The 13,312-nt window shown below is 41.8% G+C and overlaps 1 protein-coding gene across 2 annotated transcripts in view; it reads left to right on the forward strand.

The window, feature by feature from the left end:
- The first annotated feature begins 711 nt into the window (after nt 1-711).
- Nucleotides 712-13,312, forward strand: part of PPP1R9A (protein phosphatase 1, regulatory subunit 9A) — a 131,861-nt gene continuing 119,260 nt past the window's right edge. For both annotated transcript variants that reach the window (XM_009074241.1, XM_009074242.1), the window contains exon 1: nt 712-2,172. In XM_009074241.1, the coding sequence (XP_009072489.1) occupies nt 712-2,172 (1,461 nt within the window). The remainder of the gene's footprint in view (nt 2,173-13,312) is intronic.

The raw sequence follows: 13,312 nt of genomic DNA on the forward strand, positions 1-13,312 counted from the left end.
ATGCCGAACCCGCTGCCCGTGACAAGGGGCAACTTCTCTAACGGGATTTCACTTTCTTTGCCGTGACAGCTGAGGGTGTTAACTTCGGGCGCGGTTTTTTTTGCATTCCCTCGAGCTGATGTTTGATTTTCCCTTCTAAGCGTGTTTTGTTTGGTGGTATTTCTACCATTGCGTTTCTCTGAGGGAGCAAGGGTTGTCTTGCAGTGCCTCACGCTGCACGTCACATTGCCTTCCCTTTGCATGTGTTTGTGCTGTGCTACTATACTTGTGAATGGTAAGATGCGATGATCTGTTCTTTCACTGTGGAATGATGTTATACACTGTAAACTATGCAACAGTGGATTTAAAGAAGTTTGCAATGCCAGCTTTTCACCTGTTGTGGGGCTTTTTACTATTTTGTTTTTGTAGACGTGTAAAATAACGATAAATGGAAGTTGTGACAGGTTTAAAGTACAAGTACCTGCCGTGGTTCAGAAAAACCTCCTTTCTATTGCAGGTTAAATCAGCCGTTCTCGAGAGCCCTCGGTTGCACTGCTTTGTCAGAACTGACCGTTTAGGTATTTGCCTCCAGATCTTCTGCTGAGCACAGCCCTGCCAGAGAGCAGTGGCCTCTGAGAAAAACACTCCTCAAGCAGAATCTCAGCTGTGACAAACTGCTGAGAGCGGTGCCACAGAAACTATGTAAGCAGGTCTTGCACTCCTGGAGTAAACATGATGAAAACAGAGTCTTCAGGAGAAAGATCAACCCTCCGAAGTGCCTCTCCTCACAGAAATGCTTACAGAACTGAGTTCCAGGCGCTGAAAAGCACCTTTGACAAACCGAAATCAGATGGAGACCAAAAAGCGAAAGAGGAAGGAGAGGCCTCGCAGAGCAGGGGAAGGAAATATGGCTCAAATGTCAATAGGATTAAGAACTTATTTATGCAGATGGGCATGGAGCCCACTGAAAGTGGTGGAGTTCCCCCTAAAACCAGGGGGAAGGGTGGCCCTCCGTCTCCTCAAAGGCGAATTAGGCCCAAACAATTTGTAGAAAAAGCGGATGGTTCGATTGTAAAATTGGAATCGTCCGTCTCAGAAAGGATTAGTAGGTTTGATACCATCCACGATGGCCGTTCCTATTCCAAGTTTACTGAAACTCGGAAGATGTTTGAGCGAAACGCTCACGAAATGGGACATTCACATCGCTACTCCCCAAAGAAAGAGAAAGTTGCTTCCAATGAGCTTCCGGACGAATGGTGCAGCTCTAAGTCTCACAGAGGCAGCACTGATTCACTGGACAGTCTTAGCCCACGGACAGAGACTGTCTCTCCAACTGTGAGTCAGCTCAGTGCAGTTTTTGAAAACACTGACTCACACAACGTAATCCCTGTAGAAAAGTCGGAAAACAACGAAGAGTACTCGGTAACTGGCCACTATCCACTAAATCTCTCCTCTGCTGTCACCAGTATCTCCTCCCCAGTTGCAAACCTTGAGGGTTTCAGCCCTTTGAAAGAGACCAGCACATGGTCTCCCCCAGCCAAACAGAGTACTGGCGTGTTGTCTGTTGAGAACTCTCAACAGACTAGCGTGCCTTCGGCGCTGAGACAGAAGGTGTCCACGGGCACTTCTGCAAGTTCAAAAACAGCTGAAGAAATAAAGAAGAGCACACGTGCTGATTCTGTTGAGAGCTCTGCAGCAGGTAAACAGGATTTGGTCAGTGTGCTTGACAGCGAAAGATCTGTGGACACCTGTGCTAGGAGTAAGTCAAAAACAGAGCCAGGAGTTTTGTTGCAACAAAAGGAACGGTCAGAACGTACGGAAGGTGTCTTAGATCGGCCTGAAGCTGCAGAATTAACAAGAAATGTAGCTTCAGGTGGTGATTTTGCCACAGATGCTGTTTCAGATGTTACTGAGTCCCATTATGATGAGGCAAGTGAAAAGGATGTGCATGAAGATGTGAATAATTTTCAGAGTTCCCATGTGTACATGCACTCTGACTACAATGTGTATCGGGTACGATCCAGATATAATTCTGACTGGGGGGAGACAGGTACAGAACAGGATGATCTGGATGACAGTGATGAAAATAACTGTTATGAACCTGATATGGAATATTCTGAAATTAACGGATTGCCAGATGAAGACGAAATCCCAGCCAACAGAAAAATACAGTTTAGCCGGGCTCCAATTAAGGTAAAGTTTCTTATGTTTGTTTTCTGCAGTTTGGTTTGTTTTCAAAAGCAGCTTTATTTGAAGGAGAATTTGACATCTAGTCTTGTCTTTGAAAAGAATGCAGAGGATCTTTTGATACATGGTTTTATTGCAGTCAGCCAGTGAACACAATCTTAAATGAAGTAAGGCAGCTGAGCTCTGATGAGCTTGTGTCATTTCCTAGACCTGTTGGGTGGCCAAACCAGCAGAAATAGGGAATGACATCTGGGTTTGTGAAGTTTGAGAATTTTACCAGGCATGTTTTGACTTCTGTGACTGAACTGTAATCACATGGTGAAATGTGTCGAGGTGGGTATTGGGTGGCCTTTGTGCTGCTTGTTATATTTCATTTGAAATCAGAGCTTCTTTAGATTGAATGGCGCTTCCTTGGCTCTCAGCAGATGTTCTTTAAAGTACCTGTATTTAAAAACTGCATCATGAAATACAGGGTGATTCTGTAGTAGAGGACTGTTAATATCTTGCATGTAAATTTCTGTCATCTTTTCTTGTAACACCATCACTTTGTTAAACCTTTAAATCATTAATATGTGTATATCTTGGTGCTACAGAAAGGTGAAGTCAGTTGATTGAAACACCTAATGAAGGGTGTGGTTTTTTGCAGAGCTGTTACAATTTGTTTGTAAGTACTTTGGAATTGCAGCTAAGAATGTTGTTTCAAGTACTTTCAGTTTGGGAAGGAAAAACTAGTCAGCAATTAGTCATGTTTTGTCTTGTCAGGTTTTCACTGTTGAGTGTCAATATGAAAGTATTTTACTTCCCAGTTGGTTTTAGTGCATGTGTATGGTGGTTTGACCCTGGCTGGAGGTGTCAGATGTCTCAAATGGACAAATCAGAAGCACAGTAATGACTGTTGAAACAGTCATGTATCATGGAGTACTTGAAATCTGAACATTTTAAAATTTAAAGTATGCAATGGAAGTTGACTGTTTTAATTGTGTGAGTTTAGCAATGAAAACTACTAAATCAGTGAACAGAAGTTTCACTATCAAACTCAAAGTAATGTGATTTATAAAATCTGTGTTCACACTGCCTGTGGTTTTAGGTATGATAGGACAATATATTGTATTACTAAATTCTCATCTGAATGAAGCAACCAGGTTTTTACATCTGTTTGTTGGGGAGTGTAGGGACAAAAATTGGCTTGTGTTCTTTATGCTTCAAAAAGACCATTTTTTACACTGAAACAGAATATTCCAAAACAGGACGATGGTTTTTTTATTGTTTTGTTAGTATTTCATTCAGGCTTGCATCATGAACCAAAAATTCTTACAGTGTCTGTGCTCCCTCTAGGTTATTCCTGTAATTAAACTAGCTGGTTTTCTTGAATTTTTGGTGGGAGGTGAAGTAGAGAACACTTTTATTACAAAGTATTATGGAAGTTGTCCCTCCTGCTGCTTTTCCCCTCGACAGTACTAACAGACAAGATGATGTTCTCTCTTCTGAAAGATCTACCAGTTGTTTATGATGGTTCCAACAGATGAGAATCCAGAAAGTGACTCCACTGATTTTGTTCTTGAGGTGGTCAGATTTTTCTGCTATTTCTGAAAGAGCTAACAGGGACATTCTTACTTCAGTATAATGCTGTCTTCTGTCTAAATCATGCTGTCATGCCAAGTGCAGTAAGAGGTTTCTTTCAATTATTTAGTTTTAAATCTTTCCTTTTCTCTTCAAGTTTCTCATGCTATGTTCATTTCGGATTGCCTATTATCCACTAATAATAACAGTCCATCAAGAAAATGCTCTGAAAGTCATTTGTGTAAATAATAAAAGAGTACATTTGTCATGGTTTTAAGCAGAAAGCGCCCTTAACAAGCTTATCCAAAGTAAAAGAATCATTGCTTTAATTATTTTAGCATCTCTATTGTAGATAGGAAGAAAACAGAATTAAAGCTGTGCCGGGAGAGAACAGTGTAGGAGGGAATGGGAGGTTTGGGACATCCCCTGATTTTTGTCCCGGATGCCTCCAGTGCATTCGATATGTTAGTCATGTGGGGAAGCAGAAGTGAGCCCATGTAGAAGGCTTGCACGAGGAGGGAGTTGTGGAGCAGAAGTTGTGGAAAAATTAAAAGCTGCCTCTCGAGCCTTCCTCCCTTTGCTCCGCAGTGCTCTGTCATTCCCTCGGCAGTGTCAAGCAGCGTAAGCTGGGGCAGGCTGCCAGTGGCATCAGGTCACTGCCTGGCCACACTGCCGTGGGCAGGGACCAGGGAAGGACAGCTGGAGAATCCCCTGGTGGCTTCTCATGGCTCATGAGTCTCTGGGCTCCTGCATTCCTTCTCCAACAGCGTGGCCAATTGGGCATACTGCTAGGAGGCTGTGAACTGACTCTGGCAAGAGGCTGCTGCCCGGTTGCGAGGTATCAATGAGCAGTGCAGGCAGCAAGGGACACTTGCATTCTGTCCCCTCACACAGTGCTAGTGGATGAACTTACCCAGTCCCTCCCTATACCCTTCTGGTACATGGGGATGATGGTAAACTGCATAGACAGCAACTGTTTAAGAATTTTTCTGTTCTAGGCAGTTTTGTGTGTTAGTGGGCATAACTGGTTTCATTAATACTTTGCTGAACATCATCTTGTACATGGCATGATTGAGAGAGAAGAAAATACAAAGGAATGTGGGAGTATTAGCTGAACTGTTGGAAACTGATTTCTCTTTATTAAAATGAAGCAACTGGTACTTAATTACTCTGCTAGACAGTGGTATGCAAAGTCCAACCCAAACTGTAGATATTAAGTGCCGCCTTCATGGTATTGTAGCTTCACCCTTCTCCTACATGTGAGCTCTGAAATAATTAACAAAATTGGCATTTGAATGTGTAACCTGTGAAATGTGTGTGTAGTGATTGCCATAAAGTTGTTACTTGAAAATTTCAACAGGTTTAGATAAACATCTTTGGACTATTTTTCTATGTGATTCTTCAGGTAGATATATAAGGGACATTTCTGTTCCTTTAGAGGAAATGCTGGGGACTATGGGAAGTAATGAAGTATAGACAGAAAGATGAATAAATAAAATCTTACTCATCAAACTGATAAAGATTGATTTCTGTTCTTCTCCCAAGCAGGAAAAATACCCAATTATGGAGAACTCACTATAAAGAGAGAGACTCAAGTCAGTCCATGCAGGAAATTATACCCTGCTACAGTCTGTAATTTTGCTATCACGGATCCCATGCTCCATGGGCCATTTACTCTGCTCAAGGATTATGGGGTGTATTTGCTGATTTCATCTCTGTTGAAAGTCCCTTTAGGAGTAGGTGACTGCCCAGGGGCTACTGCAGGCTTGGAGAGTTTCTAGGTATTTGGAGTGTGGCATTGCTGACGCAATTGTGTTTGTCTGTGGGAGCTAAGTCAGCTTGGTGCTGTTCAGTAACAAATAGCCTGGAAGGGCCCAAGAGCTGGTGCTGTTAGTGCCAGTGGGCATGAATGTGTTGCTAAACAAGGGATATGCACACTGGTGTAGCTGTTCATATGAGTGTTTATGTAGTGATATGGAGGCCTTTATCAGCACTGGCTCTTGTGGTGAGCTATTATGTTTGTGCTCAGGGATAGAACTGGTGCTCTCGAAGGCACGTGTAAGAGGTGGAAAAGTTAAGTAAATTTGATGAGGAAAAAATACCCGTTTTTTGCCAGGGATACTTTTCTACAAAAAAACCCCAACCCAAACAATTGAAAAACAGAAGCTCTGTGATTTATTGGTCTTTCGTTGAGACTTGCAGGGTTTCCTGAGGGTTGGAAATACCCTTCCCATTATATGCCGCTTCCTAAGCACTGCAGGCTAATTGGACAAGGTTTGCCAATAGTGCAGGATTCATTAGCTCATGGCTTTCCACACTCTAGCAGATGGAAATGTATTGTCCAAGTCATAGTCATGTTTGAGCCATGCTTCCTTCATCCTGGGTTCAATTAGGATGGAAGAGTAATGTTCACCTCTTCTTTTTCTAAGTCCAGAATTTCTCCTGTCTTGATAGCGGATGTCTGTATCTTCAGTTAGTGCCTGATTTCTGGCACCAGGTACTCATAAACCATTTAAAGCTGTTAGCAGCAATTGACATCTCCTGCTGAGCTTCCTTTTGTAACCAGCTGACTTGCTCAGCTGACTTGGTCCTACCAGCCAAGGGGTTGGGTACTCTGTGATCAGACCGTATGGCAGACAGCAGGTAACTTGTGGTGCTGCAAGGGATTTTATCCCAAGCTGCTACTGCAGTTCTCAGCATTCTGTGAAGCTTCCTTAGACTGCAGTGGTGTAGGGACTGCTTTGCAGACCTCTCTTGAGTTTTGGGGTAGGTGGGAGAGAGGGTAGCAGGAAACGAAGGTGTATAGCAAATGGCTCTTCCATGATTCAGATAATTCCGTACAAAGGGATTATAATCACTAGTGCCTGTGCCTCATATTGTTCTTCCTCTCTTTTGTCATGCAGCATGGCTGAATTTTATACCCCACAACATTTCAGTTTTCCAGATTGTGCTTTGTTTCAGTGGTCTTCAGGAATTGGAACTTGTGCCTCTCTCTCTCTCTCTTGCTTGAAGACATTTTTGCAAGTGCTGTGACTGTAGTTTAGTGTAAAATATAAATGATATTTGGATTTAACAGTTGTTTTGAAATTTTGTTTATGAACCATGTGGTGACTTTTCTTATTAAATATCAGTTTAAGAAATTAACTTTTCATTTAGTTAATCCTCATTCTTGTCACTAGGATCATAGAATTATAGAATGGTCTGGGTTGGAAGAGACCTTAAAAATCATCTAGTTCCAACTCTCTGCCATGGGCATGGACAGCTGCCACTGGACCATGTTTCTCAGAACTCAATCCAGTCTGGTCTTGAACATTTCCAGGGATGGGGCATCCACAAATTCTCTGAGCAACCTATTCAAGTGCCTTTCCACCCTCACAATAAAGAATTTTTTCCTAATATCTAATCTGAACTTACTCTCTTTCAGTTTGAAGCCATTCCCTCTTGTCACTACATGTGCTTGTAAAAAGTACCTCTCCATCTTTCTGGTAGGGTCTCTACAGGTACTGGAAGGCCACAGTTAGGTCATCCCAAAGACTTCTCTTTTCCAGGCTGAACAGTGCCAATTCTCTCACTCTTTCTGCTTAGGAGAGGCCCTCCATCCCTCTAATTGTCTTGATGGCCCTCCTCTGAACTTGCTCCTACAGGTCATTGCCCTTCCTGTGCTGGGGTCCCCAGAGCTGGATGCAGTATTCTAGGTGGGATCTAACTAGAGCAGAGCGGGAGAATCCCCTCCCTCCTTTTGAATGGGTTTATTATGAAAACTTACAGATAAAGAAAGATGTGTAGCTCTTTCTGAAATAACTGAAGGAATATTTTGCTTTCCTTAGATCTGGTTCTCTATTCCAGTTCCTCTGTCCGTGTAGAAGCCTAGAAGGTAAGAGAGCTAATGTGTATGTCTCAAATACCTGTAGCCAGATAGCTGTGCAGCCAACCAAGGATTGTTTGTAATAACATACTGAGAAAGCACAGGATGTGGCTGGAGAGGGGGCCATATGGAAGTAGGGCAGCACTTTTCCGTGACAAATGTCCTTGTTCTAGCTGGTGGAGATAAGCACAACACAGTACAGCACAAGCACAGAAGTGAGGTCAAGAAATGGGCATGGAATGTTGACCAAAGACTGAACCAGTAGGGAGGGATCAAGACCACTGAAGACCTCTGAAGTCCTCCAGCCCATTTCCAGGAAGGTCTAGAAGATTGGACTGTGCATGATAACTGATTTGCATAGAAACCAAGAAACTTCTCCCCAGGTGGGGAAAGCTTATCTATAAGAAGGTACCCCCACAAAGCCTGGGTGCATGTGCACTCCAGCAGCCTGGACACCTCAACAGCTGAATCAGCACTGGAGCCAGGACTGGTGATCTCTCTTCCTTTTTCTGTCTCCTCCCCTCTTTAATCCATCTCTCTCTCTTCCCCTCTCTCCCTCTCCCTCCCTCTCCCTCTCTCCCCCCTCCTGCCCTCTCCCTCTCCCTCTCTGTCTGTCTCGTTCTCTCCCCTTTCAGGCTACCCCTTTGTTCAAAACCCACCACTGTGTGCTTATACAAGGAGATAAGGGAAAGTGAGGTCAAGAAATGGGCATGGAATGTTGACCAAAGACTGAACCAGTAGGGAGGGATCAAGACCACTGAAGACCTCTGAAGTCCTCCAGCCCATTTCCAGGAAGGTCTAGAAGATTGGACTGTGCATGATAACTGATTTGCATAGAAACCAAGAAACTTCTCCCCAGGTGGGGAAAGCTTATCTATAAGAAGGTACCCCCACAAAGCCTGGGTGCATGTGCACTCCAGCAGCCTGGACACCTCAACAGCTGAATCAGCACTGGAGCCAGGACTGGTGATCTCTCTTCCTTTTTCTGTCTCCTCCCCTCTTTAATCCATCTCTCTCTCTTCCCCTCTCTCCCTCTCCCTCCCTCTCCCTCTCTCCCCCCTCCTGCCCTCTCCCTCTCCCTCTCTGTCTGTCTCGTTCTCTCCCCTTTCAGGCTACCCCTTTGTTCAAAACCCACCACTGTGTGCTTATACAAGGAGATAAGGGACTAACTTATACCAATTTCCATACCAAGTGCATAATCTGCTAATAAAACCTGGTAAGCTTTTGTAGGCCCCCTGGCTTCTGTTTCAACCATGAGTATCTATAAATCTTGAGTGCTCCCTTCCCCATAAAGGTGGGATGGCACAGTCCATGCTTTATTTACTACATCAGGAGTGGATGGTAGTTTTGGCTGAAGCCTGAAACTGAGTATGAAGTAGGCTTAGCCTCTGTCTCCTGTAGTGTTCAATGTGTCACTGAACCTTTATGCTGGTATTTGAATTCTGTGAACTGGGCAGCAAGTTGGTAATTCCTTTCATTTGTCTCGAGTTGTGAAGTAGTTTGTCATATGGAACTATTGCTTGGGTAGCTTGGAACATGCCTATTCTGCTGCATAAAATGAACTTATACTTTTTTCAGGTATTGTCAAGTGTGGAGAATTCTACTGACTTAAGCAGTAACAAAATGTCTTGTACTGCAAGGGTTGTCAAACTAAGTTTGATTATTTGTAAGAGTTAACAGTGTAAAACCAGGTTCTTTGTTCTGGTGTAGGATATATAGAGTGTTTCTGGGACCTGGTCTTTGATTTCACTTCTGTGTGTTGTGGAAGATCTTTTTATGTAAGGCAGAACCTTTTATGTATATTCATCAGGGAAAGGAATGAGAAGTAATATTAAGGATTCAAAGACTGGATGCTCTCAGATAAAGAATAGTGAAGGGATAAAACATTCCAGAACAGGTGACTGTTTTGATTATTAAAAGGTCAGTATGTTGTATATAGATATCTCGTACTAGTGATTTGGAATTTTATACCTTCACTGGATGATTCTTTCACACAGTAATTTCAGGTGCAAAAGAGTTTTCTTGAAGTAAGTATATGAGCAAGTATAGGAATATAGTACGTAGAATAAAGTTATTTGCCTGCCACAATATGCTGTGGAGACTTTAACTCTTGTCTAGGTAATAATTTTGCTACTAATTTTAAGGATCACTAGTTCCTGGATGCAGTGTTCACACACAGTTATTGAACTAGTAAGAAATAGAAGGGCTGTTTGTAGAGACCAAGTTTGGATTGAATAATTGGCATCAGAAGTTTGTATGGTTTAGTTTGAAAAGAATTTCCAATTAAAGGTTTTGAATTTCAGAAATGCAGACTAAGAAACCGTAGGAAAATGGCTTGAAATTACTTGAACCAAAGAGCAAAGGGAGCTCTTTGATTCAGAATTAGAAAAAGTACATAGGATTTACATCCCAAGAAAAAGCAGAATACACAAGCAGAATAATTGCAGACCTAATCAGAAGAAAAGCCAGCCAAAGAGAACATCATAAGCTAGCCAAGAACTTGGAAGGAGTGGCAAAAGTGGTTGTTCAAAAACTGAAGACTGTCATAGAGTTCAGAAGTCTTAAATGTGAATAAGAAGTTGCCAGAAGTCAAGCTGAGTTTGACCTTGTAAAAGGAAATAGTTCATGTAGTAAAAAGCTATTTATCCATTAAAAATGGAACAAGAAAGGAAGCTGGGTGTTACACAGTGAGCATGAAGTCATGATCAGAGTTATCATCCCCATTTTTTGGTGCAGTTGAACATGGAACTGGGTTAAGAGTGAAACAAATGTATCCAGGTGGAAACTTACTGTGGAAATTCATACAGTAATGTGAAGAAGAAACCTAGAAGTTCCTAGTGCTCAGGTTTGTATGGGGCTGGCTCAAAGAAGTTGTATTTTAGAAAATGTTGTAGCAGTCATTTCAAAACAAACAGAACGCTGTCAAAACAGAGATGGTATTTAACTGCAGAAGGACTCGAGGACTAGAGGGAACGGTCATAAGGTGATACAGGGGAGATTGAGATTAGATGTTAAGAAAACATTGTTCATTGTTAGGATGGTCAGGCATTGGAATAGGTTGCTCAGGGAGGTGGTGGAGTCACCATCCCTGGAAGTGTTTAAGAGGTGTCTGGAGCTGACGCTGGACGATATGGTTTAGGATTTAGGGGTTACAGCAGAGTGGCAGGTTAATGGTTGGACCTGATGATCTTAGAGGTTTCCTCCATCCTTGATGATTCTGCGATTCTAAAAGTAAATGCAGTAGCATTTCTACTTCAGAAAGAAGAGAAGAGGTGGTTCTGGCAGTCTGAAAATTAGTAATCTTTTTTTTTTTTTCCTGTAGAAAACACTTTTTAAAGAATCAAAGGCAGGGAGGCAAATGGAATACATGTAAATGGATTTATCAGAGGTAGTATGTGTCAGACTAAATTAGGATCTGCCTTTGATAAGATAAAAGACCGTGTTAAAAATTTCAGTAGTTCTGTCTCAGAACGTTGGAGCACTCTAATGACACTTGCTTTTGATGGAAAGCGGGGAAGCCTTATCATTGCATAGGATTACAGTAAAATGCGTGTGACTGGGAGGACTTGAGTAGTGGGAGTGGATTTATGAGCTAAGAACTTCCATGGTAAGCTAGTGACTCATTTGTAAGGGATGACAGCTAAGGAGAAAGCCACTCTGACTCGCTTGCACAGAGTGACAGCAGCAACCCGCCGTGCAATGCAGCTGTGAGGAAGGGAAATGGCATTCTAGATACATGAAGCAAAATATTTTGGAAGCAGTAGGAAATTGTGAGTGTCATTTTATAACTTGCTAGGGAGGCTTCATCTGGAATGTGTCTGGTGAATTCTGCTTAAGGCAAGTGGGTTTGCAGGAGGACTTGCAGCAACTTTCTGCTCTCAGCTCTCTTTTTTTCTTGGTTAATTCTATGCTAAAACAGGTGCCTTTAGAAATTCATCTTGCTCAGTGACAAAGCCTGAAAAAGAGTCTAATTGAATCTCTGGTATATTCATGAAGAAAAGGCACCTGAAGGCTAAGGGGCAGTGTTTGACTTTTCAGGTGGAATTGTATGTTTTCCAACTAAGATTAAAGAATTGTAATAGCAGGCACTCTTTTCCTATGTTCCAAATAGACTCCTGTGTTGTGTAACGGTGTCTATTAACTCTGTTAAGTGTTGCAATTTCCTTTAGCGCTGTTAAACTTGCCGGTCACAAATAATCTAATAAAAAAAGTGTCTGACATTCCTGTAATTAAATGGTACAAGGCAATAGCTGTTATTCTGTGGTATCCTTTTTTTGTATTGAAAATGTTCTGGTGAGAAGAGCTAATTTTACTTGAGTTGCTTACTAGATTTGATTCAAGAGACCTGTCAGATCACTCAGATATTTCCATATGATAAAGTCAGTGAAAGGTGTGAATGCAGAATTTATCTCTGGACCCATTTGCCTTGTGTTATTACACATACAGCTGCACTTCTTAGTCTATGCACATCTGTAACTCCTGACATTCTTCTCTGTGGTTTCCATCTGCCTTAGTATTCATTGTGTAATCTCAAGGGCATAAGATACTGGTTCACATTGTAAGAATATCTTTTAATATTCAGTCTGTGCTGCTTTTAGACCTGGGGACTTTTATTTGATAAGATACCTGTATATCAAATTTACTAGTCGCATAATTTCTTTAAAAGCAGTAAGCTATGGAGGCCTTTTAAAGTCATGCTATCAAACTGCTTGCTAATTCATCTAGACCATGGCCTTTATGATGAAAAAATCCCACTGTTTTACCTAGCTTATAATTGTCTTTGCACCTTCATAAGCTAGCAGTCATGTTTAAGATGGACTGTGACATATTTAGTCACTGACATATTTAGATTCCTTAGATGTGTAGAATCTGGTGTACTTAAATATTTACCTGTTAGCTCTGCCTTCTCAGAAGCCCAAAGATCCTTGCTCATTAATGTTGACTTGGGTGATTGCCCAGTAGCTTTCTTTGTGCATGGACTGTTTAAACAGAATACTCAAAATATTTTAATACTGTATTGTTTTCACCAGAGCAGACTAGAGAGAACTCATTAATCCAGAGGTTTAGAGCGCTCTTGAAAAAGGTGGTAATTTAGCAGTGTGGCAAAGTGCATTAACACAAATGAGAATGTTTCAGTATGACTTTTGATAGGAAGATACTACCAGACCATGTAGCTCTTTATTCCCCTTTGCACAGCATTTTCCTCTGAAGTACTTGCTCAGTTTTATATCTTCTTTATTAATCTAGTAGATTAACTAAAAATTACTTTCTTGATGTTTTGCACATTTCTTTCATGTTGACATTTAAGACAGGGGTGAGGGAAATACCATTAAACAGTGGGACTTTTTTTTCTTTTTCTCTTTTTTTATTTTTTCTCTTTCTCTCTGTATGGCAAGTAAAGCAGTCTCCTGGCCTGACAGCTGTAGATTCAAAATAACTGCTGAGACTTACTGTGGTTTACTGCAAGTGCATGACACAGTCATTACCAGTAAGTCTTGACCATTAAAAAGGGGAAGGTATGCCTGACCAACCTCATAACTGTCTACAATGAAATGATTGGCTTGATAGGTGAGGGGGGAGCAGGCAATATTGTCTGCATTCACTTCAGTAGGGCTTTTGACATAGTGTGTTCACAGAGCAACTTAGGAAATATGGGCTAGATGAGTAGACAGTGAGGTGAACTGAAAACTTGGCTGGACAAACAAGTGGGAAGACACAAAC

The sequence above is a fragment of the Acanthisitta chloris genome, unplaced genomic scaffold (genome assembly GCF_000695815.1).
Source record: "Acanthisitta chloris isolate BGI_N310 unplaced genomic scaffold, ASM69581v1 scaffold1235, whole genome shotgun sequence".
In the NCBI taxonomy this organism is placed as follows: Eukaryota; Metazoa; Chordata; class Aves; order Passeriformes; family Acanthisittidae; genus Acanthisitta; species Acanthisitta chloris.